At 52.3% G+C, this 23,786-nt stretch overlaps 1 protein-coding gene across 2 annotated transcripts; it reads left to right on the top strand.

The window, feature by feature from the left end:
• The first annotated feature begins 1,319 nt into the window (after positions 1–1,319).
• LOC118848702 (nuclear autoantigenic sperm protein) lies at positions 1,320–22,663 on the top strand. Of its 2 annotated transcripts, XM_036757714.1 has the most exons (15): positions 1,320–1,515; positions 11,935–11,985; positions 13,452–13,562; positions 14,407–14,487; positions 15,729–15,835; positions 16,528–17,469; positions 19,885–19,967; positions 20,102–20,178; positions 20,278–20,351; positions 20,632–20,820; positions 20,913–21,079; positions 21,488–21,541; positions 21,625–21,708; positions 22,187–22,336; positions 22,487–22,663. In XM_036757714.1, exons 1-15 carry the CDS (start codon positions 1,469–1,471, stop codon positions 22,541–22,543), a joined length of 2,274 nt encoding a protein of 757 aa, XP_036613609.1. In that variant the 5' UTR covers positions 1,320–1,468; the 3' UTR covers positions 22,544–22,663. The 2 variants fall into 2 exon arrangements, with proteins under 2 accessions (XP_036613609.1, XP_036613611.1); XM_036757716.1 differs by lacking the exon at positions 16,528–17,469 and having other exon boundaries at positions 1,349–1,515.
• Positions 22,664–23,786: the final 1,123 nt, after the last annotated feature.

The following is a 23,786-nucleotide window of genomic DNA, read 5'->3' as shown; positions in this document are numbered from 1 at the left end:
ACTCTAGGGTCAAGACCCTGACCCTCTCAGAAAATAGTGAGCCCAGAGTCGGACTGGTGGCCTGGAGAACCCGGCGGGAGGTCACTGAGCAGCAGAGGAATTTGTTTCGGAAGGGGAGGACTTGGAGCCTGAGGGATGTCCGGCTGAGCAATGAGGATCAGCGAGGGGACGTTCACAGGCCAAGTTCAAGCCCCTAAGGGGTAGGGGTGTGTGTGTGTGTGTAGGGAGGGTGGCATAGTTCACGGGAGCTGGAGAAGAGGATAACCTGGGGACCAGGATGTTGGAGGGGGCACCGTTGAAGGAACACTGAAGCCCCCAAGTCTGTGAAGGAGAGGGTCGCAGGGCTGTCCCATCATCTCGCCTCCTTTTGAGCATTCGGACTCGGCCGGGAGGCTCCCCAGCTCTGGGCACTTTCCGCAGCAGCGCCTATTCCGGCGGAGGGGGAGGCTGAGGCGCGGCGCTGGGGGCCGGGTCACACAAGCCTGGGATCCCGAGCACAATCCCCTCCTCCAGCTTCCAGCCCCGGCGACCCACACAGAGAAGATGCTGGAGCAGAGGAGGGAATGAATGAACACGAGAAGGAGGAGCAGAGGAGTTAAAGGGACTAAAAGGTTTCAGTGGCCCGCGCGGTGATAGGCTAAGGACTCTGCTTGGGGCGGGACCAAAATGAGCCCACGTGAGGCGAGGCCACGGCGCTAGGCCGCTAGAGCGCGGGCGATGCTTTGAATGGAGAGCCGCGGGAGCAGCCTAAGCCAATAGGCAAAAGGCGTCCTTTTACGTCACCCGTTGCTGAGGCTGGAGCCATTCTGCTCCTCCTCCCCCTTCTTTCCCTGCAGCCCGGGTCACAGCTCCTAAGGTCGGCGCCGACACCTCTACTAGTAATGAGAGTGCCAGAGCAGGGGAAGAAGCAAGAGCAGGAGGCGGCTCAGCCCTTGGAGCCTCCTCGCCCCTACCTGGTAGCCAAACGACGCGTCTGGTGAAGGCTCGGGCTGCAGAGGAGACTTCAACTTCCAGCAAGCCTCGCGGCCCCTACTTCCGGAGGCCCCCCCCCCCACTCCCCGCGGCGCGCAGCCTGCTGGGAGTTGGAGTCCCGGAGCAATATAGCATCTTTCCAGAGAAATGTGTTCTTTACAGGACTGCAGGCCCGTCGTCAGGGGTCGATCTGTCGTCTTTCGCCAGCGGAACCGCCGGCTCCGCCAGGGCGCTCCGAATCCACAGTTAGCGGGATTGCGGAGGGGAGGGACCTGGAGAGGGCGGAACCTGCGCTGGCCCTTTAAACGCGGAACGGAAGTGGGTGGGCGGGGCCCAGGACCGCGCTATATAAAGCGGCCCGAGCGACGCGGGCTCTCCAATCTGCCATTTTCTGCTTCGGGAGCAGTGGAACGCCCGGCCCCTGTCTCCCCTTCCCTCCTCTCCTCTCTTCCCCTCCCCGTCTCTGTCCTCTTCGCCCGCCCGCCTCTGAGAGACCATGGCCGCCGAACCCGCTGCGATCGCCGAGCTTACCCCAGCAGACAAGTGAGTGGGACAGGGGCGGGAGCGGGGCGGGGTCTGCGATGGGTCCGACTCAGTGGCCAGGGTAGGGGGCGGAGGCGGCCTTCCCTCCCCTCTTTTTCCCTTTCGGGTTTTTCTCTTGGTCGCCCGCCATCTTGCCGGCGCCGCGGCGGTTTCTCCATCTTACCCGCCCGGAGCCCGGAGAGGCCGGTGAGGGGAGGGGGTTGCGGGGCACGTGCACGTGCACGCGCATTCCCTCAGTCCCTTGGCCATTCCGCTCCCGGGGATTTGGCGCCAAAAGAAAGGTCCCGTCACGAGGAGCGAGGCTGCCCCGGAGGGGGCGGGGCTCCCCAGCGCCTGCGCGGGCCCGTGCTGCCGAGGGGGCGGGGTTTCCTGGCGTCTTAGGGCGCCTGCGCGGGCGCGTGCCGCCGAGGGGGCGGGGCCACCGGGAAGCGGGAAAACTCCCATTGTCTGTGGCCGTGGAGGGGGGGCGTTGGAGTGCGCTGTGCGCGTGCGCTATTGGGGGCGGAGATGGTACCGTAGCGCCCAGGTTTCGGGCCTCAGTTTCCCTTTTCTAAAGATGTACTAGACCCGACCCGGACCGAGCTGCGTGGGCGACCTGTCACTCGCAGCTTTATCGTGTAGTATAGGTTGAGGAGGAGGGGCATCCCCTGGGACTGGGTCCTTGGGTCTCAGGCGTCCCTCTCTGCGAAATGGGTGTATTAAGGAGCCCCACAGGCCCTGGGGGCATCAGGCGTGAGCTTTTCCGAAGTGCACTTCTCCTTCTCTGGTCCCGGTCCCGTGAGCTGCAGGGTTCCGATTGTGTCGATAGGTTCGCAGCCTGAGGAACCTGGCCCTGAGTCCAGGACCCGGGCAAGGGGTCCGTGCGGCCCGCGGCCTGATCGGGGCTTTGCAAGTTACCGGGAGCCTCCTCCTGGGGCCCCGGGGACCCGAGGTTCCGGGCGAGCTTGGCCGGCGGCCAGGGTCATGACCCCCCCATGCACCTTAGGGGTGTCCTTCATTTGGCCCCGCCGCTCTGCCCCCAGAAGTCCGCCAGGCCCAGTACGGAGCGGGCTGGGGCGCCTCAGAAGGTTTCAGTCCAGGTTTGGGGCGGAGCAGCCCCCCAGGAGCCCTCCCTCCGGCCTGGGGTGGGCAGGGGTGGGGCAGGGCGAGCCTCGGAGATAGGATTGTGTCAGTAAAAGATATTAACCAGTCACTGCCTGAGAGCCTAAGGAAAGGAAACCTTGGGTGTTGGGTAGAGGGCTGGACCAGCCTTTTGTTAAGTAAATGCTTCCTCTGACCCAGGTCCAGGGTCAGCCCTGGGGATGCAAGAATGAAGTACTACTAGTCTCTGCCCTCAAGGGACTTAAGGTCTTGACTGGAAGACCAGAAGAAACTGGAGTGTCTTGTGTGTGGGTTCGGTGGGAGGGGTCGTATATGCTAAAAAGAAGAGGTTCTATTTATAGGGGAAGAGGAAGGTTGGGTGATGTATTCAAAAATATATGCAGGTGAGGAAATTTTGGTAGTGGGGGAGGTGAGAAGCATGGTTAAGGTCAAAAGAGGGAGAAAGAGAAGTGGTTTTGTCATTGGAGTAGCCTACAGACTCCCTGGCAGAGCTTGCTGGGAACCTTAGGGTCTCTGGAGGTCTGTCTGTCTTTCTTGACCAAAGCAGAGCTGCTAATAACTTCTCCACAGCATAGGGATTCTTTAAAGCGTCCTTCAAAATGTGGAGGAACCAACAAGGGAAAATGACTTTCTGGGTCTGAATCGCACTGATAGGGAACCGGCTGCTGGGGTGGAAATGATCGAGCAGGAATTTATGATGGAGGAGAGAGAAACAGGTACCCAGGGTGTTAGGTGGGCAGATTTCATAAAATGTCCCTCAGGGGAAGGAGGTCAGTCCAGGAGATCGAACCATGGCAGATGCTGAAATAAAATTGTCCATGACAGAGAGAGTCAGTTCCAATGAGGAAGAAAAATGAGACTCCTTCGAAGAGAGGATGCAGGTGTAGTAAAGAAGGAAGCAAAGCCAAATAATAAATGAATAGAGTGTATCACACTCCAAAAATGGAAATACTAAAGTTCAAAAAGAACTGAGGCTGGCCAAGGAAGCCAAGAGCACAAAGGCCTTTTTGGGTTATATTGGAAGAAAAAGGAGGCTCAGGGCAGGAATGGGACCTTTGCTTGGGGGCACATGGGGTGATGACTGACCACAGAGACTGTGCTGCTCAGGTCTTGTTTCCTTCATCTTTTCTCGGCCAAGACAAAATGCAAATGATGGAACAAAAATGAGGGATGTTGAAAGTCATGATAAGTAAGGAGCCAGTCAGTACTCCTTCATCCTCCCTGGGATGGAGGAAATTCTAGTCCCCAGTGCAAGGTGGTCCTGAAATCCCTGGCCTGTATGGGAGTGCCAAGCCACTGTCAGTGATATGGGAGGGATCACAGAAAATGGAAGACAGATCACCACCTTGGAGAGGGCAGGATGTGAAGGGAGTGGCCTGTGAACGCCAGGCTGGTGAATGTGGCTTGGATTCCTGGGGAAAGTCTAGAAGAGATGGCTAAAGAAGATGGCTGGTGAACGCTGAGAAAGGGAAGCCTCCAGTTCTGGCTCCGTCAGGCACAGGTTGTGCCAGATCGTTTCCTTTTTGAACATTCTTACCCAACTAGTAGATGAGGGAAATTCTGTTGTAGGTGTAGTTCACCTAGATTTTTAAAAAGTTTTTTTATAAAGCCTCTTAGATTGTTCTGGTGATGATGGGGATTGGGCAATATAATCCATTGGATTCAGAAATGGATGGATGGACCCCAGGTGGTTGTTACTGGTCCGGTGGCTCGGGTGCTCAATCCTGGGCTATTTTAGATTTTTATCAATGCCTGGGATAAAGGCAAACTCGGTAGCCTCAAAAACCTTGCAGGTGCTACAGAGCAGAGAAGGAGAGCTAACACAGAAAAGACGGTCCCTCAAGGATCTTGACAGGCTAGAGAGAGCACTGGGCTGAATCTAAGTAGATGATCTTCATTAGGAGTGACTATAAAGCCTTACACTTGGGTGTAAGAAATGAGCACAAATATGGAGGCATGGATAGACTGGAGTGGAAGCTGGAACTCTATTAGGAGGAGCATCTCTTTCTGGAAGAGAGAGGTCCGTGGTGGACCTTACCTGGAGTCTGGTGTTCAGTTCTGAGCTCATGATTTAATATCATTGATAAAAAGCTGGAGGATGTACTGAGGAAGGGACCCAGGATGACCTAGGGCCACTTGAGCCTGGGAGGGACGATGGTGGTGCCCTGGACAGATACTGAGAAGTTAGGAAGGGCCAAGGGTTTAGGGGACAGATGAGTTCCATTTGGGCATGTTGAATATGTTGCACATGTATCTGGTTCCACATGTCCAGTAGGCATTTGGAGATGAAAGACTGGAGGTCAGGAGAGAGGTTTGAACTGAATAAATCTGAGAATTAACTGCATAAAGATATTTGAATCCATAGAAGTTGATGAGATCAAGGGCAGCTAGGTGGTGCAGTGGATAGAGTACCGGCCCTGGAGTCAGGAGGACCTGAGTTCAGGTCCGGTCTCAGATCAGACACTTAACACTTACTAGCTGTGTGACCCTGGGCAAGTCATTTAACCCCAATTGCTTCACCAACTGCCCCCCCCCCCCCCCAAAAAAAAGAAGTTGATGAAGTCACCAAGCAAGATGATAGTATACAGGGTGAAGAGCAGAGGTCCCAGGCGATAGCCTTGGGAGACATGTGCAGTTAGTAAATGTGATGTGGCTGAAGATCTCACAAAGGAGACTGAGAATGAGCTGATTAGTTGGAACCAAGGGAGAACATAAACAGGAGAGTATGTGGGAGGAATAGGTGATTGATGATGCCAGAAGTTGCATGCAGAAAGGTCAAGATGGATGGGGACTGAGAAAAGGCCATTGGATTTGGGGATTAGAGATCATTATTAAGTTTGAGGAGAGTTGTTTCAGGTGAATGGTGAGGTCCTAAGCCATACTCCAAAGTTAAGAAACTGAGAGGTAAGAAAGTGGAGGCACAGATCATAGATGGTTTTCTCAAGGAATTTAGCCACAAATAGGATGAGAATGAAAGCTAGTTGGGATGGAAGGATCAGGTTTTTTAAGGGTGGAGGAAGGTGTGTTTGAAGGGCAGCTGGGAAGTGGCCAGTAGAAAGGGAGGGGCTGAAGATTGGAGACAGTAGGGATGATAGAGGGGACGGCAAGCTAGAGAAGATGCAGTGGAATGGAATCACTTGTGTACATAGAGGCAAGGAGTAGAGCTCTCTCTTCATGTGAGAGAGGGGCAGAAGAAGAGAAGGTAGGGGGAGGGAGATGAGGCAAGGACGGGGAACTCTTGGTAAATGGCTTCAATTTTTTGTAGTGAAATATGAGGCAAGTTTTCAGGTGAGAGAGTCAGGGGAAGAGAAGCCATGGGAGGTTGGAGGAGGGAAGAAAAGGTGTGCAAAAAGCCGCTGTGGTGAGTGGGATCCATGAGTCCACAAGGGAGGCATAAAAGCACCACCTTGCAGGGTTAGGGCCCAGGTGAGATGATAGAAGAAATTGGTAGTAGATCCAGCCAGCAGGTTTTCTGTAGCTTCTTTTAGCTGTACATGAATAAAAGTGAAGGCACCAGGTGGTAGGAATAATCCAAGATGGTGGCTTACAGGGCAAGACAGGGTCTGTGCTAGGACTAGCAGTCAAGGGACTGGAAAGAAGAGCCCAATGCACAGTTGAACTGATTCATCACTGGAACCATGGGAGAAGAAAAGGAGGGTATGGCCTAGCAAAGAGCTGAGGAGTAGAAGGATTGGAGGTTGGGGTGAGGGGATGTGAGGGAAAGGTGAAAGCTAGCTGTGTTTGGGACCCGTGGAGGCTGACATGTAAAAAGGTAGGTAGTGTGGGACTGGTATGGAAATAATATAGATGTGAAGGAAGGAGGGAAACAAGCATCTCATAAGCATGTATTATGTGCCAGATTCTGTGCTAAGCACTTCATAAATAATATCTTACTGGATCCTCACAAAAACCTGGGAGATAGGTGCTGTGGTTATCCCCATTTTACAGATGAGGAAACTGAGGAAGAGACAGGTTAAATAACCTGCCCAGGGTCTGATTTGAACTCAGGTCTTTCTGACTCCAGGCTGTGCCACCTTGCTGCCAAGTGTAGGGATGACTTGAACCATAGCGGGGATCATTGGAGGGAAACTGAAAGTAGGTGTGGACTCTGTGGACAATCACCTGTTGGTTTCATCAGTGGTTCTCTCTCCTTCAGCTGTGCTTGGATTAAATGGCACTGATGTACCTGGAAGTTCTGAGGTGCTATGGGTTTTGTACTGTAGACTGCTGAAAGGAGAGGTTTGGGGTAGGATGGAGAGGAAGAGGTAATTAGGTGTTTGGATGGAAGGATGAGGCCGGACCTCCCCACAGATGATGAGGCTTTTCAGGTGTGTGAGACTGTGGCCAAGAATGAGGCTGGCAGAGTCGAGTCAGAAGGAGGGCAAACGAGTTTTGGGAGAAACGGAGTTGCTATCAAACGTTGATATGGGGAGGTTGGAGCAGCTGCCGGCTTGTCTAAGTGATAATTCCTTATATTCATCTAGATCATAGGTGTTACCTGGGAAGCAGAAACCTTCTGAAGTGATTTCTAAGGAAGTGTAGATGTAAGGGCAGCAGAAAATAAGGAAGAGAGAGGTAGGACAGACACTGAAGGGAGCAAACCAAGGGAGAGATTATCGGAGGGGTCCAGGCGAATGAGACCCAGAAGGCCATTGGTCACCTTCGACGGCAGTTGGAGGGGAGCAGTGAGACCAGGTGGCGAGTTTAATATAGATGTCAGTGGTTTGTGACTGGTCAGTGTCTTAAATGCCTCAAGATCCTGCAGGCAAGAGAAGGTTCCCTGGTCTTCGTGCATAATCCAGTGCCTGAGCAAGGGGCTTTCAGGGTGATCAGGGCCTTCCTTCCTTCCACTTAAAAAAAAATCTTATTACTGTTCTTTGTTTTTACATCATCTTTGTTTCTCCATATGCCCCTCCCTCACCCAGAGAGTGGGTAAAAGAGAGAAGGTTCCACCCGGAATCTTCTTAGATGTCACTTAGGGGCACACTCATGGGTCATTGGCCGCATGTGCCACCATGTGTGTTTGGGCATTCCCTGTTGGCTACTACCCAGAATGCCAATATGAATATTTTGGTATATGTGGAACATTGATTTTTTAAAAAACGTTCATACCCTTTAACTCAAGAATTAAGTCACTTCCTTAGAATTCTAAATTGCTTTGCAGATTGATTTTACCGATTCACAGCTTCACCAACAATGCATTAGTGCATCTGTCTTGATCTTGCTGGGTATGAGGTCCCTTAGGAGCACTTGAAAAAGTTGTTTTTCCCTTGGAGCACAAAGGACAGAAGACTAGGGAGGGATGTCTGATTCTGATTTTATGCACTTAAATCCAAGGGCTGGGAAAATCAGGATTATCTCAGGGTACTTAGCTATAGCCTAGTATGAGGTGAGTTGGAGACTTGCTCCCGCTTTTATTTTTAAAGCCACGAAGAACAGACTGATTTATAGGATTAAAGGGACAGTTAGAGTCTGCCATAGAAGGAACTCTGAGCTCTGTTTATTCTATTTTAGAGCCGGCCTTAGGCACTTAATATGGTTGTTGTTGAGGTGTTTTAGTTGTGTATGATTTTTCATGACTCCAATTGGGGCTTTCTTGGCAAAGATGCTGGAGTGGTTTGCTGTTTCCTTCTGCTCATTTTACAGATGAGGAAACTGAGTCAGACAGGGTGAAGTGCCTTGCCCAGGGTCACCAACTAGTAAGTGTCTGAAGCTGGATTTGAACTCATGAAGATGAGTCTTCCTGACTCCAGGCCCAGCGCTCAGTTCTGTCCTTCCCCAGGCACTTAATAGCTGTGTGACATTGTGCAATCTGTCACAGCAGTAGTTTTCTCCTCTGGTGGGAATAATGGCACTTATTTAACTAGCTGTGTGGATTAAATGTGTGTAAAGTGCTTTGCAGACCTTAAAACTGCTTATCAACATTGGTTAATTAGCTGTTGTGACCTTGAGCAAGTTAATTAACTCTCCTCTGTAACAAGAGATAAGACCAATGCTGTGGGCCTGGATGGGTGACTGAGAAGCCTGGGCCCCGGTACCCTTCAAATAGGACCTGTACCAGGAGATAAGTAAGGCCCTAGCCAGGGCTCTTAAGAAGCTCTTCATTAAGTGTCTTCAGTAGGGATGGAAGGACACCACCAGCCTCTCCATCCAGACCTGCAGCCCAGAAAGGTGCTTTCCCCCTTTTATGGTGTAGTCTCCCTGTGGGCCTGCGAGAGTGAGAGATGCGAAGGGCCTGGGCCTAGCCACCCCATCCAAGAGTGTGCTAAGAGCCCAGGAACTGAGGTAGGAGACTACTACTGTGTGAAGAGAATCCGAAGAGGAGAAATCTGAAAAGGGAAAAAAGTAACTGCAGTTATTGCAAGTAGAACTCCAGAAGTGGTTGGGAAAACTGAAATATGAGAGGAAGAGCAAAGTCAGAGCCTGGGGAGGAGAATCACTAGGAGACATGAAGGTGGAAAGCCTTACCCAAGTAGTAAAGGGGCACGGTGAAGAAAGAAGAATAAAGAAATCCGAACTAAATGATACGGGGAAACAAGACGACATTGTGTCATTGTGTCTGGTGGTAGATAAAGCACTGGGGATGCCAAGACAAGGCCAAAGAACTTAGATTCTAACAGGAGACAACATGGGACACCTGTTGATGTGTAAGTGACCCACACAAGGGATGCTTGGGACGGCTGGATGGGAAGGATCAGAGAGACATCGAGGTGAAATTGGCAGCTGATTGGCCACAGGGCTAAGAGAGATGAAGACTGGAGGATGACTCCCAGCTTTTTCACTTGGCAGCTGGAAGGAAGAGCCTGCCCTGGACATAAGCAGGAGTGAGGAGGGCTGGGTTTGGGGGAAGGAGAAGGAGTTTTGTCTGGAGTATGTGGAATTTGAGATGCTCATGGGACACACAGGAGGATTAATAACTAATCTGCGTCTGGATTGAAGCTCCAGGGAGAAAGAAGTCATCTGTCAGTCCCTCACAGCACTCCCCACAGAGAGCGAACAAGCCTGCTGCTCCATGCATGCCTCAGAAATCAGGGCTTGACTTTGTTTTGTCTGGTCCTGAGAAAGGAATGGAGAAAATGCAGATTGCTGGTAAATACTTAACTTGCACCTTCCTGGCTGCCAGGGACCTCAGTGGTCATGTCATGTATTCTTACCCACAAATGAGAAGAATCCCCACTGAAAGCCTATTGGGCAAGTGGCGGGCTAGAGCACAGAGCAGGGCGACTCTCTGTTCATCCTGCACCTGGCGCTCCTCACTCCTCGTTCTGCTCTCTGAGGCCTCTTCTATGGGCTGGTCCTTCTGTTCTTGAAGGTGATTGCTGTGCAGTCCCAGAGTCCTCTCCAGGCTATGACATGAATACAAGGCCTGGTTGCTGTCCTCTAGACACCCTCCAGCTTATCAGTGTCTTTACTGAAATATGGTACCCAGGACAGAAACTGCTTCTCCAGACCAGACAAGGCTAGAACACAGTGGGATTGTTGCTGCCTTGTTCCTGGAAGCTGTTAATGCAGTCCAAGATCCCATTAGCTTTTGGCTGCCTTGTTGCATGGCTGACTTGTGGAGCCATTAAACTGCCCAGGTCTTTTGGAACAGTTCATGCCTTTTCCATTGTATAATTGCAAAATTGCTTTTTTCATGTCCTATCAAATGTCACTTTAGTAGATGGAGCTCTATGCTACCCTGACATGATCTTTTTGAATCACGTCCTTCCCAACTTTTGCGGTCTGCCAGTTTGGTAGACAGCTCACAGATCCCTGGAAACCTTAAGTCTGACCCCTAGCTAGTTCTGAATTCATTTGATTGTCTCATTGGCCAGTCCAAGTCTCTCCATCTTCTCCACAAGAATAGTATGAAAGTGTCCATAGGTCAGCCTCAGCCCTCATCTTGTAGTAAAGAGATCCAGCCCAACAAGGGATGGAGGTGAGTGGATGAGTGGTCCAATCAGCCTTGATGAAGTGAGGCTGGCTGCTTTCCTTTCTGGATGTCTGTTAGCCAACTCTTTAATGCCTGTTCAGGAAGAGGTTTGGCAATGCCATACACAGACGGTGGAGAATTCACTTAAAGTTATTTGAGGCATAAGCCTGACTATCTAAGGGTCCTGTTAGTGAATATGATGCCATGATTAGCAGGTGTATGTTCCACTGCCTGCTTGTAGTCAAACCTGTTCCCAAGGAGGAGAGGATCGTATAGCTTTTCTTTGGGACCATACATGTATACCTCTGCTGTAGCCAAGGAGGCTTTTTCAAAACTTAACAGTCCAACTTTAAGGGTTATCGCTCTGGCAAATCCCTAAGCTATTCCAGACCATTGATGTGACTGGAGAGCTGTAAGGGAGATTAAGTGTTTCCGTAAATCCCATTGTGAGCTGTAAAGTACCATGCATTTCCTGCATCTCTCCCGGTGAAGTAGTTAGAGCCAGCATTGGCCTCGTTTTTCAGATCTGAGCTGAGCCTACATAGTTTGTGCTTCCACGCTAACTGTTCTGTGGGCATTGTCTGGTTGGGTCTTCATGGCTGGGCAGTTGTGATGCAGGGAGGCAGCTGCTTGATGCCATCCATCCCTAGATGGGAGTTTGTCTTGTCCAGAGCTTTGTGTTAGCTCCTCCTCTGTGAAGTACGGGAATCCCCCTTGACCAGAAGCTGGGCCTGTAGGATCTCCTAGTGGCCATGCTTGCTTTTCATAAGTGGAGACACATTCCTAACAGCCATGTAAGGCAGTGTGCCTTCTCCCCATTCTGCTGCTGAGAAGACTGAGACCCCAGAGAGATTAAGTGAGTGGGTGTGGGGCCTGCTCATGATCAGTCCAGCCCTAATTTGTTTTTCCTTTGTCAGGATTGATTGGATTATGGTTGGAGGGAGAAGGTGGGGTCTTAGCCAGTGAAATGGGCTTGGCTTTTCACCCCTCCAGTCAGATCCAGCAGCTATACCAGCTCCCCTTTGGGAGATAGGATCATAGATTTGGAGCTGCAAGGCCCATAGGGGTCCTCCCATGGTAGCCCAGCCCTCTCCTTCTTACCCACGCTTGCCTAAGTGACTTGCCCCTAGCCCAGGAGCTCCATCCTTGCCTAGAACAACTCAATGTCAGGACCCTCAACACCTTCATTGGGTTGGAAGGGAAGTGCTTTGGATGTTTGTCCACTCAGTGCCCTTGGGGGCAGCCCAAGGTCAGCTGGGGGGGAGGAGTTGACTTGCTGGTAGATGATGGGAAGATCTCATGGTGGCTGCCTCCTCTGACCCCTTTTTTTCCTGTAAATCTGAAGTGGTCAGAGTTAATTAGCCACTGCCCGGTCTAATTTTACTTGTCTTAAATCTCTCCAGAAGGGAAGAGGAGGCCCCTGCTCCGTCCACATCTGCAGACAAAACTGATAGGTAAGCTCCAGTGACGTTCATAAGCAGCAGCAGCTGTCCGTCTGCATGCCTAGCTTGCTTCTGTTTGGTAGGTAGGGCCTGGGCACATCTTGGTGGGACCAAAGAAAATTTGGAGTCCCTTTTCATGAATAACTCTTGGGAAATCTGCCTTTGCTCTTTCTGAGTTGAGCATCTGTGTTTCAGGAGCTGATTGGGGTCGACTCTAGGGTCTCTGTTAGCACTGGTATGAGACTCCTCACTTAGCGCTCCTGGATGTGGCTGGTTAAGCATTGGGCTTTTTTGCTGGGCCTTTTGGCCTGGAGCTAGGGCATTTTGAAAACCAGGGGTTCGGTGGGAGGGGAGTTTCCACAGGGAGATTATGACAGTGGTAGAGTCAGCTGGTTTGTCACATTGAGGAGAGGAGCAGGGCAGCGGTCCCTCATCTGAGCTCCCATCAGCCAGACTTGGAGTGGGGGCGCTCCTTCTGTCACCTTCAGGATGAGTTTCTTTAATGATCTGGAGGAATAGTGATGGTGTTGGATGAACTTGACCCCAAGAACCTCCTTCCCTTGTTCAGTAACCGACAGTATGCACTAACCACAAACATTGCTGAGAGTTAGTCCCCTCTGGAGATCAGGGTTTACCTGACGTTAGCCACAGACCATTCAGAGTCCCCAAAGCTCTTGGCTCCTGTCACAGCCACTGTGACACCCAGGTGTCAGGTTCAAGTGCAACACTGCCCTGTAGGGGGGCTATCTGGGTATGGTTGGCCAGCTGCTTCATGCTCAATTTCTAGGCCCTCAGGTTACATAATGCAACTTGGTGGCTTCAGTAAAGGAGTTCAGCCTTTCACACATGAATTCATCCATTAGCTGGGGGCAGAAGAGACCTCAAGCCTGGCCTGAGTGTTCTTCCTGGCTGTTGCTCCCAACGTGGGGTGCACAGTACGATGGTCTTGGCTGTCCAAGCCAGTCTGCTCCTGAGACTGCGCTAGCGCTGTCTGCCCATTCTGCACTGTTGGTACAAGTGGGGCCCTGCCTCCGAAAGTGGAGGGGCTCGGGGGCAGGATACAGGTCTAAGCAGGCTGCTCTGGTGAGCAGAGTTGAAGGGGTTCCACAAAGATTTTGGTTTAAAAGGTGACAAATGTGGCAAGGTAACGGATGTGAATGGGGGGTGAGAATGGATAGGATTGAGGACTTAGGCAAGGGATCATTGGCAGCCTGGGGGGTTGGGAAGAGGGTGGGGAAGGAAGTGTTCCTCAGGGGACAGAAGGCTTTTTTGGAAGGCTTCCCCCCCCCCCCCCCCCCCCCCCCCCCGTCTCCCGGGGGGTTGGGGAAGGGATTAGTTTTGTGGTTTTGTAGTAACTGGCTGGACTCGGTGGCCCTTGGGGTCTTGGGCTGAGAACCTGCTGTTTTAGGGTGCGGGTATTGGTTCTGACCCATAGTATCTGGTTTTTGTTTCTCTTCTGTATCTACCACCCCTCCCAGCCTGGATGTGGATAGTGAATCTAAGAAGCTGCTGGGCTTGGGGCAGAAACATCTGGTAATGGGAGACATCCCAGCAGCTGTCAATGCATTCCAGGAAGCAGCTAGTCTCTTGTAAGTATCCATGCTTGCTTTTGGTAGAGAAGGGTCGTGTGTCTCCAACGACAGGTTGAAGGTTCATGGGGCAAAGGGTCTCTTAGGCTCTGTCTTTGTTGTCTCCACTTTTCTTCTTTGGCTTGGATTGCCCTGCCTCTAGGCCTTCTTCCCCATCCTGGTCTGTGTCTGGCTATCAGACTAGAGTGCCCAGAACATTTGGATGTACACGACTGTCCTAAGCTGTGCCCTGCCTACATGGCATCGCCCCTGGGCCTGGCCCAAGCTAATCCTGTCTCCCCTTTCCTGATCCCCCCACCCCCAGGTTGTGGGGCCAGCTGTAGCACAAGCCCTCGCCCCTGTTCTGTGCGGCTGTCAGGGCCCCCTCCTCCTGGTCAGATTACTTTTTTTTCCCTTTCTCCCTCCTGGTCTTCACATCCTTTACCTTTCTGATATGATTCTGGGTTGCTCTGCCTGTGGCACTCACTATGGTCCCTGTCATGGTGTGTCTTCTTAGTGAAGTGAGAAAAGGTGCCAGGTGCTTGCTTAGAGATGTCCATCAAAACCAATTTAGGGGTGCAGGGGACTCTGAGAAGTCATGGTCATGTCATTCAGTGTCAGATACTTGCCTTGGTAACGAAAATACTCGGCACTGACTCAGTGTACGGGCCTGAAAAGGACAAGGCAGTTCTGGCTCCATGGCCTGTTCTCCGGCCCATATCATAGTCCAGCCTGTCCCTGTCCCCCCCCCCCCCCCTTAGATTGAGCGCTTAGGGCACAGGCAAAGCACAGCCCAGCTTGAGGTGGTGGTTTTGGAGGTGAGGGAGCTTCTCTTATTTTTTGCTGTGTGTCCTTTACTCTCTAGGGGTAAGAAGTATGGAGAGACAGCTAATGAGTGTGGAGAAGCCTTCTTTTACTATGGCAAGTCTCTTCTGGAGTTAGCAAGGTATGTCTTCCAAGGCTCAGTGCCTGGGATACTTGGAGGGCACTGGAGCTTTGACCTTCTTCTCCCAAGGTGGCACATGGGGGTAGCAGGAGGCCACTTAGTGGGATGAGCGTATTTGAGTGGGTGCTTGATAAAAAGGCCAAGCAGAAGTACAGATGCTTTGGTCCTGGATGGGAGAAGTAGACAAACTGTAGAAATGGAGAGATAGATGTCCTTTCATGGAATATGCTGAGAATGGGCATATTCTCCCACTGCAATTAATCATTAATAATGAGTCTGGAATAGAAGAGTATTTTAATTTAGCCCTCTGTGCAAACTTGGTGGAAGTGGGTGGCCGTGGAGGTCAAGGACCCTTCATTAAGTGGTGAAATCAAGGCCATAAGATACCTAGTGAATCTTGGTTCCTTCAAGGGCTGGGGACAGGGCTGCCTCAGGCTGTCATTGGTAGAGGGAACCCTGGGAAAGACCTTCCTCTGCCACAGCGGGCTGGCATGTTGTCTGCCACCTGCCAGGGGCTGCTGACCACCCCATGCTGCCTCCTGTGCCACACTGCCTCCTGCAGAATTGCAGGGGTTTTCGGTCTGTTAGGTTAGACCAAGCAACTTAGAAATCTAGTGGTTTTTCATATTGTGTGAGCTAATAAATCATCCATTGACAATTTAATTCTGGTCAATTGCCTAATTGTAATGTTGATTGTGGCAGTAGCTTGGATTTCTACCATGCTTCAGAATTGTCTGAGTATGTCCCTCACACAGCCCTGGGAGAGTACAGGCAGTGCTCATAGCATTTATAGAGAGAAACAGTGTGGTTGGAAGGCCCCTAGGTCAGACATGGGGCAATCAGAGTTGGGAGCCTGTTACTAAGGCCCCCAACTCTTTACACATGTGGCATCCATAATACTGGCTATCACTGCTTAACTGGGAGGGAGATGGGGCCATGATTATTTTCTGAAATCTTGTCAGTGTATGTAACACCACGGCCTCAGAGTGCCCAGAGCCCGCTGACCCACCTCGATAAGTGTTCCCAGCAGCCATCTGTTCTCTCCAGCACTTGCTTTTGCACCTCCCTGCCCTTCCCTCGCCCCCCTCCAGTGCTCACTAATCCTTTTGCTTTCTCCACACTTTGCACTCTGCTCTGCTGTATTCTGAGCTCAGCACAGGGCATTGCTAGTCTTGACCACAGGAGGAGTGAGGAGGAGCCCAGCTGTCGTATCTTGGTGCTTTCTATGTTTGTTCTTCTAGAATGGAGAATGGTGTGTTAGGAAATGCCCTGGATGGAGTACCAGTGGATGAAGATGGAGAGAGAGCAGAAGATCAATCTATGGTAGAGAGTACTGATAACGTAGAGGGTATGTAGCGCTGCATGTCCCACCTCGTAGATCCGCCACGCTGGGTTTCTTGCCTTCCCTGAAGGGTCTCTCTGCCACGCATCCAGGGAATGCACAAACGTTCATGGCTGACATGTGGGGCAGGCCAGATGATCTGAAATCCCCCTTTGGAGGAAGTAAATGAATTCCTCATTAGCCGGGGCTTCTGGTTTGGAGCGATGCTGCAATTCAGAAGCTCTCCCTGATCCCCCTATTTGAACTAGCCAGGGCACTCAGTAACTGTACCAGGAGAGAGGAGAGTCTCTTCTCCTGGCAGGCACTGGCAGGGAGGAGGTGGCTTTTGGCCAGAACAGTCTAAGAACAATAATAATTAATAACACTGATGACCTACATTTCTGTAGCACTTAAACATTTACAAAACTCCTTGCATTTATTATCTCATTTGAGCCTGGAACGGCTTGGCATCTTGTACTTGGCTCCTGTGCTTAAAATCTGGCTGGCTCCTTCTCCACGGCCTAGCTTGTTTTGGAAGGAGCAGCTTTGCTGGCTAGGACCAGCTTCTCTTTATTTGGGCTTATGTTTCCAGGGCCATCGTTCCATTGTAGTTCATCAGCCAGGCAGAGGGTTAAAGGGTATTAATTTTCATTTCCATTTATGCCTTTTATCATTAAACTGGAAGAAATGTTTATGCTTGATGTTCCTTTACCATGTAGAGGAAGCAAGGGGCATGTTGAAAGAACAGGTCTCTGATGCTACGAAAGACCAAGAGGCAGCCCAAAAAGCCCAGGCCGAGGCTCCTGGGGCAGAAATGGAGGCAGAGGTGCCAGTGGCATCGGCTGCCCCTGCCACAGGGGAAGCCCAGGAAAATCCAGTGGAGGCCGAGAGCACGGGAGCCGATGTCGAGATGAAAGAGGAGGAGGAGGAGGCCCGGGCAGAAGCAGCCCCTGCAAGCCCTGAGAAGACCCCAAGCATGGCCCAGGAGCCCGAGGCAGCAGCTGCTTCAGAGGAGCTGCCAGCCGGCTCAGGAACCACGGCTGCTGCCCCTCAAGATGGAAGACAAGAGGAAGAAGCCAGAGCAGAAGCAGTAGTTGAGGAAAAACAGGGTGAGGTAGTTGTAAGAACAGAAGAAAGGCCCAAAGATGCCCCTGAAGAGCATCTGGCCCCAGAAGAGCAGGAAGCTGCAGTCAGGGTGGAAGGAGAGGCAGCAGATGGGGGAGGAGGGAAGGAGGCAGAGGCGGAGGTGGAGGCAGCCCCAGCAGCAGCATCTGAGGTTGAGAAAGGAGAGGAGCCAGCAGAGGCCCAGGCGGTGGCAGCTCCTGTGGAGGTCCAGGCAGAAGTGCCAAGTGAGGACAAAGCCGAGGAGCAGCCAGCATCCACCCACACAGAGGGTCAAGACAGCACTCCCTCTGATGCAGGGGAGGTGACTCCTGCAGAAGAGCAGGCTGCCAAGGAGCTCACAGACACACAAGAGAACTCTGCCCCTGAGGCCGAGCCTCCAGCAGAGGTGGCGCCTGCCCAGGAGGGGCCCAAGGGCCCCCCAGAAGACTCCAAGGCAGCTGGAGATGGGCCAGAGACGGGCCTCGGGGACCAGGTGGCTCTAGGAACACCCCCTGAAGAGAAAGATGAGCTGATGAAGGAGGAGGAGGAGGGAGAAGGTAACAGGGAGGCCAGGCCTACTGCCGTGGGGGGATGAAGTGATGGACCTGACTCACTAACGTGGGGGAAGTCAGCCTTCCATTCAGAATTTTCCGTCTGCCTCTGGACTAGGAGCAGGAGCAGGGTGGCCAGAGTGGGGGCTGAAGACAGGCTCTGAGCCCACTGGAGCAGGGGATCGGGAAGCAACAAGTCTCCCTTGGCTGGCTCAAACTAATGCTTTTTACTAACTGCCATCGAGACGTCAGCTGGGCTTCCCTCGCCTGGCCAAGGCCTGGGTGCAATGTTAGCCTTGAGGGCAGGGGGTGGGGGAGGGCAAAGCAGGGATGGGCCATAGCCTCTGAGTAACCAGGCTGGCAGAGAATGCTGAATGGATGCCCACTTGCATGCCTTGGGTTATTTAAACATTTATCGTTCATAAGGTTTATTTTAACATCTGGTTTAGGAAGTAGGGTCAGCACAGTAGAATCCACAGATTGGGCGCACGTAAGCAGGCTTGCCATGTACAGGGAGGGCTCTGTTCTGTGGAAGGAGTTAATTCTGAGCCATGCCCAGCTATGCCATGATACGCAGACAGGCGCCGTCGCTGCTGCTGCTGCCCTGTAGTGGGAAGGAGGGCTTGCTCCCCTCCCCCCCCAGCTTTGCTGCTGCTGCTCTTTCCTTTCCACCTGCTTCCCTGCTCTAGCTCACCTGCTTTAATTTGAGCCTTTGCGCAACCTCTTGTTTTCATTGTCTTGTACAATCCTTACAATTGGCAAAAGAGCAAATGGAACGGTGTACGGAGTTCAAATTCACTCCTTTGGTCTCTCAGTGTGTCGGCATTTGAGGATTCTACTGTCTAATGGGCCCATCTAACACCAACATTAATCCTGGCTATGTTCCCATCATTTTCTCTGCCCCGGCCCCGCCCTCCCACCTTAGTTTCTCCAGGCCACCCAAGCTGCCTTCTGAGGTCAGAATGGATGGGGAAGCTGGCCACTCAACTCTCTCCCCCCATAGTTCTTCCTCCTCTCACCTCCACTGGCCCTGCTTTAGAAGGGAAGGAAGGCAACGAGCATTTATTATCCCCCTACTGTGTGCCACCCATTGGGCAAAGTGCTTTCAGAGTATTACTTGATCCTCACAGCAGTGCTGCAGGGGAGATGCTATTATCCCCATTTTACAGTTGAGGAAACTGAGTCAGACAGGTTCAGTGACTTGCCTAGGGTCACACAGCTAGTAAGTGTCCAAGGCCAGGTTTGAGCTCAGTCTTCCTGGCTCCAGGCCCAGTGCTCCTACCAGCTGCCTCTAGGAAAGGGTCACGACACCCAGATTTCTGGGGGTAGCTGAGCCTCCCCAAGATTGGAGAAGGCAGTGGTGTGTCAGCAACACATAAGAGAAACTCCAGTGCACAGAACCATTGGCAAGGAGGCCTGTGCTCACACCCAAACAAGAGTCTGGGCCTCGGCCTCCACTCTTGGACCTCCAGGAAAGAGGCCGCCCCTCCCCTCTGGAGAGAGCACTCCTCGGTCTATCTACCTTTATACTTGACCCTCAGAAACATGCTTTTAGAAGCCCAAAATAGAAAGGAAGACAGCCAGGTAGAATGGAGCCCAGGGCCTGCCCCTCTTAGTCTCCAGAGTTCTGAGTTGGGGGCAGTCTGATCATCCTTAGTGGTCACCCTTCACAGACTTCTCCAGAGCCTTGGCAGAGGAGTGGAATGCCCGGGCCAGGCCTGGTTGGATCATAGGATAGAAGCATGAAAACCCAGAACATGCAGAAGAGCAGTCCTCAGGTTGAGTGTAGGCCAGAAAGTCCTCAAAGGAAGCTGGCCTTAGCAGGAGGCCAGGACCTGAGGGTCACTTTGTCCTCAGACTGTCTGCTCACTTGGAGGAGAGTTGGGTCTCCTTAGGAGATGAGGCCACATGAGTGTGGGACGAGCGAGCTGGCATTAATTAGACAGAAGGTCTGGCCTTTGAGCGTCCGTTCCAAGAGGCCAGTGGTCCTCTTGGGCCTCACTAGACAGCTTTCCAGCTGGAAAGCTGACCTGCCCTTCAGGTGGCTGGAGCTGGCGATGATACTTTGGCGTGAGTTGCCTGAGCTTCAGAACAGCCCAGAGATAAATGAATCCATCTGAGAGAATGCTCTTTGCAGGTGGGGCCATGGCCAGTGATCCCATAGTTCCTCAGCCCTAGACCCTTGATAGGCTGTGCATCTCCCAGGTTAAAGGCATGTTTATCTCCTGGCTTTGTGGCCAACCTCTCCCCGACTTCTCACCTTTATCATGATTAACTTGAAGTTCCGACACATTTACCAAGGTGTACCAGAGGTGCCTGCAACCTCTGGATTTGAAGTCATGGTTGACAGTTGGCTGGATGGAATCCCAGGGCCCGGCCTGCGGGCAGCTTCTCATTCTAGAGGGGTTTTTTTACTTGCAGAGACTGAAGGCTCTGAAGAGGAGGATAAGGAGAATGAGAGAGAAACCGAAGAGCATGGGAGTGATTCCAAACTGGAAAACAAGGTGGGCTCTCCGTGCGTGCGTGTGTGTACACCAGTTTGTGCATAGGGCCTGGCTCCAAGGGCTGGGCCTGACCCTCCGTCCCAGACCCCCTGCACTGGAGCATGACTTCCCTGACTTTCTCTTTGTCTCTTCAGGAGAATGAAGAGGAGGAAATTGGAAACCTGGAGCTTGCCTGGGACATGCTGGACTTGGCAAAGATCATCTTTAAGAGGTGAGGAGCAGCCCCTGCTTCCCTCTGGCTCCCTCCTGTCTGAGGAGAAAGCTGCCTCAGCTCCATCCCCCGCTAACGATGCCTCTTCTCCCATTTTAGGCAGGAAACAAAGGAAGCCCAACTGAATGCGGCTCAAGCTCACCTGAAACTGGGAGAAGTGAGCGTGGAATCAGGTAACTAAGGAGCTGCTCAGGGGCTTTGAGGAGAAGAGACATAAGAGCTTAAGGGGCAGCCCTTGGGAGCAGCCAGGGCACTTGCCCTTGAACCCAAGCTAGGGGATGTCACCTCATGTGCCCGGGATGGGGCTGGCTCAGTGCTGGGCCTGGCTAGCTGGGTGTGCAGTGGCTCTGCATCTCGGTTTGACCTGGCGTGCCAGGCAGGTACGATGGCTCTCACATCAACTTATATGTGGTCATCTTACAGCTTCCCCGTTTGTTCTCCCTCGTTCTACAGAAAATTATAGCCAGGCCATAGAGGAGTTCCAGGCCTGCCTTGCCCTCCAGCAGAATTACCTGGAAGCCCATGACCGGCTGCTGGCCGAGACCCATTACCAACTGGGCCTGGCCTATTCTTACAACAGCCAGTATGGCGAGGCTGTGTCTCAGTTCACCAAGTCTGTGGATGTCATCGAGAAGAGACTTGGTGAGTGCACCCCACCAGCAGACCCCACTGCGCTCTGGGTGTGGAGAGGGTGGCCGCTCACCAAAGGGCTATGCATGTTTCTGTCTCTGCAGCCATGCTGAGTGAAAGGATAAAGGCGGCTGAGACACCCTCGGCCGAGGATGCGAAGGAGGTTGAGGAGCTACAAGAGCTGCTCCCTGAGATTAAAGAGAAAATTGAAGATGCCAAGGAGTCCCAGAGCAGTGGCAATGTTGCTGAGTTGGCTCTGAAGGCCACCCTGGTAGGTTCATGTTAAGCAGAGCTGGGGGCCTCCCCTTGGTCCACTCTGTCCCCAGTCCCAAGCTCTCGTGGGGCCAGTGTTTTGTGCTCAGCATGTGTGCCCATCCCTTCCTGACCTCTGCATTCAGGAGTCAGGCCTTGTGCCTGAGGCCTCCAGAGCAGCATGGCCACTGTGAACAAAGAGGGTCACAAAGTAATGGCAGGAAGTTCCTGTGAAGCTGGCCTCGTGGGTCTGGAGCTCAGGCCAGGCCCTCAGGAAGTGGGTATTGGCCAGTGACCTGCTTCCTAGGCCTTGTTTGACATGCAACACCCCTCCAGAAAGAAGCAGGGGTGCTGTGTGTCCCACCGCCTCTGCTCCTCCTTAGGCTGAAGGCTAAGTGGGTGAGAGCAGGGCCCTTCTTTTTTTCAGGTTCAGGCTGCATCTGGTTTCACATCAAGCAGTGGGAACTCCTCAGCCTCAGGGGTAAGTCTCCAGGGGCTGGCTGGGTGGTAGGAGCAGGCTAACCTGATTCCACTGTGCCTAACTTAGTCCTTGGTTTGTGACAGATTGCGGCCAGAAGACCCACAGATGGCGCTGCTACGACGTCTTCCAACTGTGTAACTGACATTTCCCACTTGGTCAGAAAAAAGGTCAGTTCCTCCATCCTTGATGGCACAAGTGGGCCCCTCCCCCTCAATGGCTTCTAGGAGCATCCCTGGCCAGCCCTGCCTCTGGGAGCATCATCATCCCCCCACCCCGACCCCCTCCAGCAGCCTCTGGGAGCACCTGGGCCATCCTGGCCTCTGGTAGCATCCCCAGCCAGTGGGCTCCAGGAGCAAGCTGGGGTGGGAGGTTCCTGGTTACCTGTGAGAGCTGTGAGAAGTCCTGTTCTTAGCAGGGATACTGGGAAGGGGCATGCCTTTGTAAGGAGGCCCAATCCTTAAAAAAGTGTAGCCTTGCTTGGTGCCTGTCCATCTTTGGTCTCCACTGAGGTCTCCAAGAGGCTCCATTGTCCTGAAATCTGTGCCTCGGGGTCCTGGTGTCAGAGTAGCAGGGATGCTTTTGTTTTCTTAACTCAAAGCCAGTTTGGAGGTGTGCATACTGAAGCTTTCACACTTTTATCTTCAGAGGAAACCTGAAGAAGAGAGTCCCCTGAAAGAAGCTGAGGCCAAGAAGCCAAAGCAAGAGCCAGCTGTCAATGGTGGGGGTGGGGATGGCGATGGGGGTGGAGATGCTGCCTCCACTCAGAATGAGGCTACAGAAAACATGGAGGCAGAGGTAAGTAGGCTGGGCTTCAGAATATGCCCAGCAGGCAGGGGAAGGGGGTTGTGGGAGTGCCTGAGCCTACTGGGGGGCTGCTTGCTCACTCCGGGAAGGGATGGAGGGGCTTACCACTGGTCACTCACACACTCCTGTTGTGTCCCGTAGGCTGAGAACCAGACAGCAGCTGAGCCAGGAGCTGCCACCGTACAAAGCACCGCGTGAGCCTCCCAGAGGGAGGTGGGAGGACCCTTCTCTCCAAGGACGATGCTTTTGTATATAATGTATTTTTTCACTTTTGGGGACTCTTTTGTATAACTTCAATAAAGATTGTACGCAAAGGTTGAAGTGTGGATGGTTTTTCTTAATTATGACCATGTCTTCAGGGACTACCTAATGTTTTTTTTTTCTTGTGGGAGCCCAAGGCAGCGCTTGCATCCATGTTTGTGTTCCTGCTGGGTTTTGGCTGCCTCCCTCCCACCCCTGTCCTCGGCCTCCCGTGGAGGGGCCTTTTCCTCCTCATTTCTTAGCCTCAGCTTTGTTTGGGGGTGCTGGAAAGACTCGAGGAGATTCTGTGAACCATCTCAGGTTTTTTGACTTGGTCCATGGCTTCCACCTGCGTTGTCTACCTGGCCATCCCTGGAATCCTGCTTAGCCTTTCAGGAAATAAGGGAAAGCAGGGGGGTTACCACCTGGGACTTTAGAAGAACTGGAGAAAGTAGAGACCTCCATGGGAGAAGTGGCTCCCACAAGAGACCCTTTCGGCACCGTCTTGGCTCGGCAGGTGTCCAGTCAGGTGGGAGGACCCAAGTTCCAATCAGATGCTTACTAGCTGTGTGACCCTGGGCAAGTCTCTTAACCCTGGTTACCTCAGTTTCTTCATCTGTAAAATGAGCTGGAGAAGGAAATGGCAAACTACTCCAGTATCTTTGCCAAGAAACTTCCAAATGGGGTCATAAGGAGTTGGACACAACAATAAAAAGGTGACATTAGGGGTGTCTTCCATGGGTCTAGTGCATGTTAAGAAGAGTCAAGAGTGTGAGCCAGTGTATTGGTGAGGTAGTAAAGGACCATTAAGTGCTATATCTACCCAGGCCTCAGGGTTGACAGAAATAAGTACGGAACATTTCCTTAAAGAGTACAATGCTAAAGAATAAAGGGGGGGGGGGCAGAGGGGGGATGGGGTAGTGCATATTGCATTAGGGCCAGGATGATGAAATGGCCTCGTCCAAAAGGTGGGCACTCAATTCCTGACGGAAGCATGTCGGAAGGATTGGCCACCAGGTGATGGAGGGCTGGGCATGTAGATGTGTTCAGCATGCCCTTTCCCCAGGCCTAGGCTGGGCATGTAGATGTGGGATGGTACGTGTAAGAGGTGTTGAGGTTCAGGCCCAAGGCTGGGAGTACTGCTTCCTGCCCACAATGAGCAGGTTCCCTGAGGATGATGGCAAGTAGGTCTGACTACTGT

Source organism: Trichosurus vulpecula, chromosome 4 (genome assembly GCF_011100635.1).
Source record: "Trichosurus vulpecula isolate mTriVul1 chromosome 4, mTriVul1.pri, whole genome shotgun sequence".
NCBI classification, from domain to species: Eukaryota; Metazoa; Chordata; class Mammalia; order Diprotodontia; family Phalangeridae; genus Trichosurus; species Trichosurus vulpecula.
The sequence above is the reverse complement of the archived record's forward strand: the minus strand, read 5'-3'. Positions and strand labels throughout refer to the sequence as shown.

Excerpts from the sequence above, each read along its gene's own strand:
- LOC118848702 (XM_036757714.1), top strand. The coding sequence starts at position 1,469 with ATGGCCGCCGAACCCGCTGCGATCGCCGAGCTTACCCCAGCAGACAA. Across the intron at positions 14,488-15,728 it reads TCTCTTCTGGAGTTAGCAAG|AATGGAGAATGGTGTGTTAG; the intron begins GTATGTCTTCCA and ends TTGTTCTTCTAG. Across the intron at positions 20,179-20,277 it reads GCAAAGATCATCTTTAAGAG|GCAGGAAACAAAGGAAGCCC; the intron begins GTGAGGAGCAGC and ends CTCCCATTTTAG.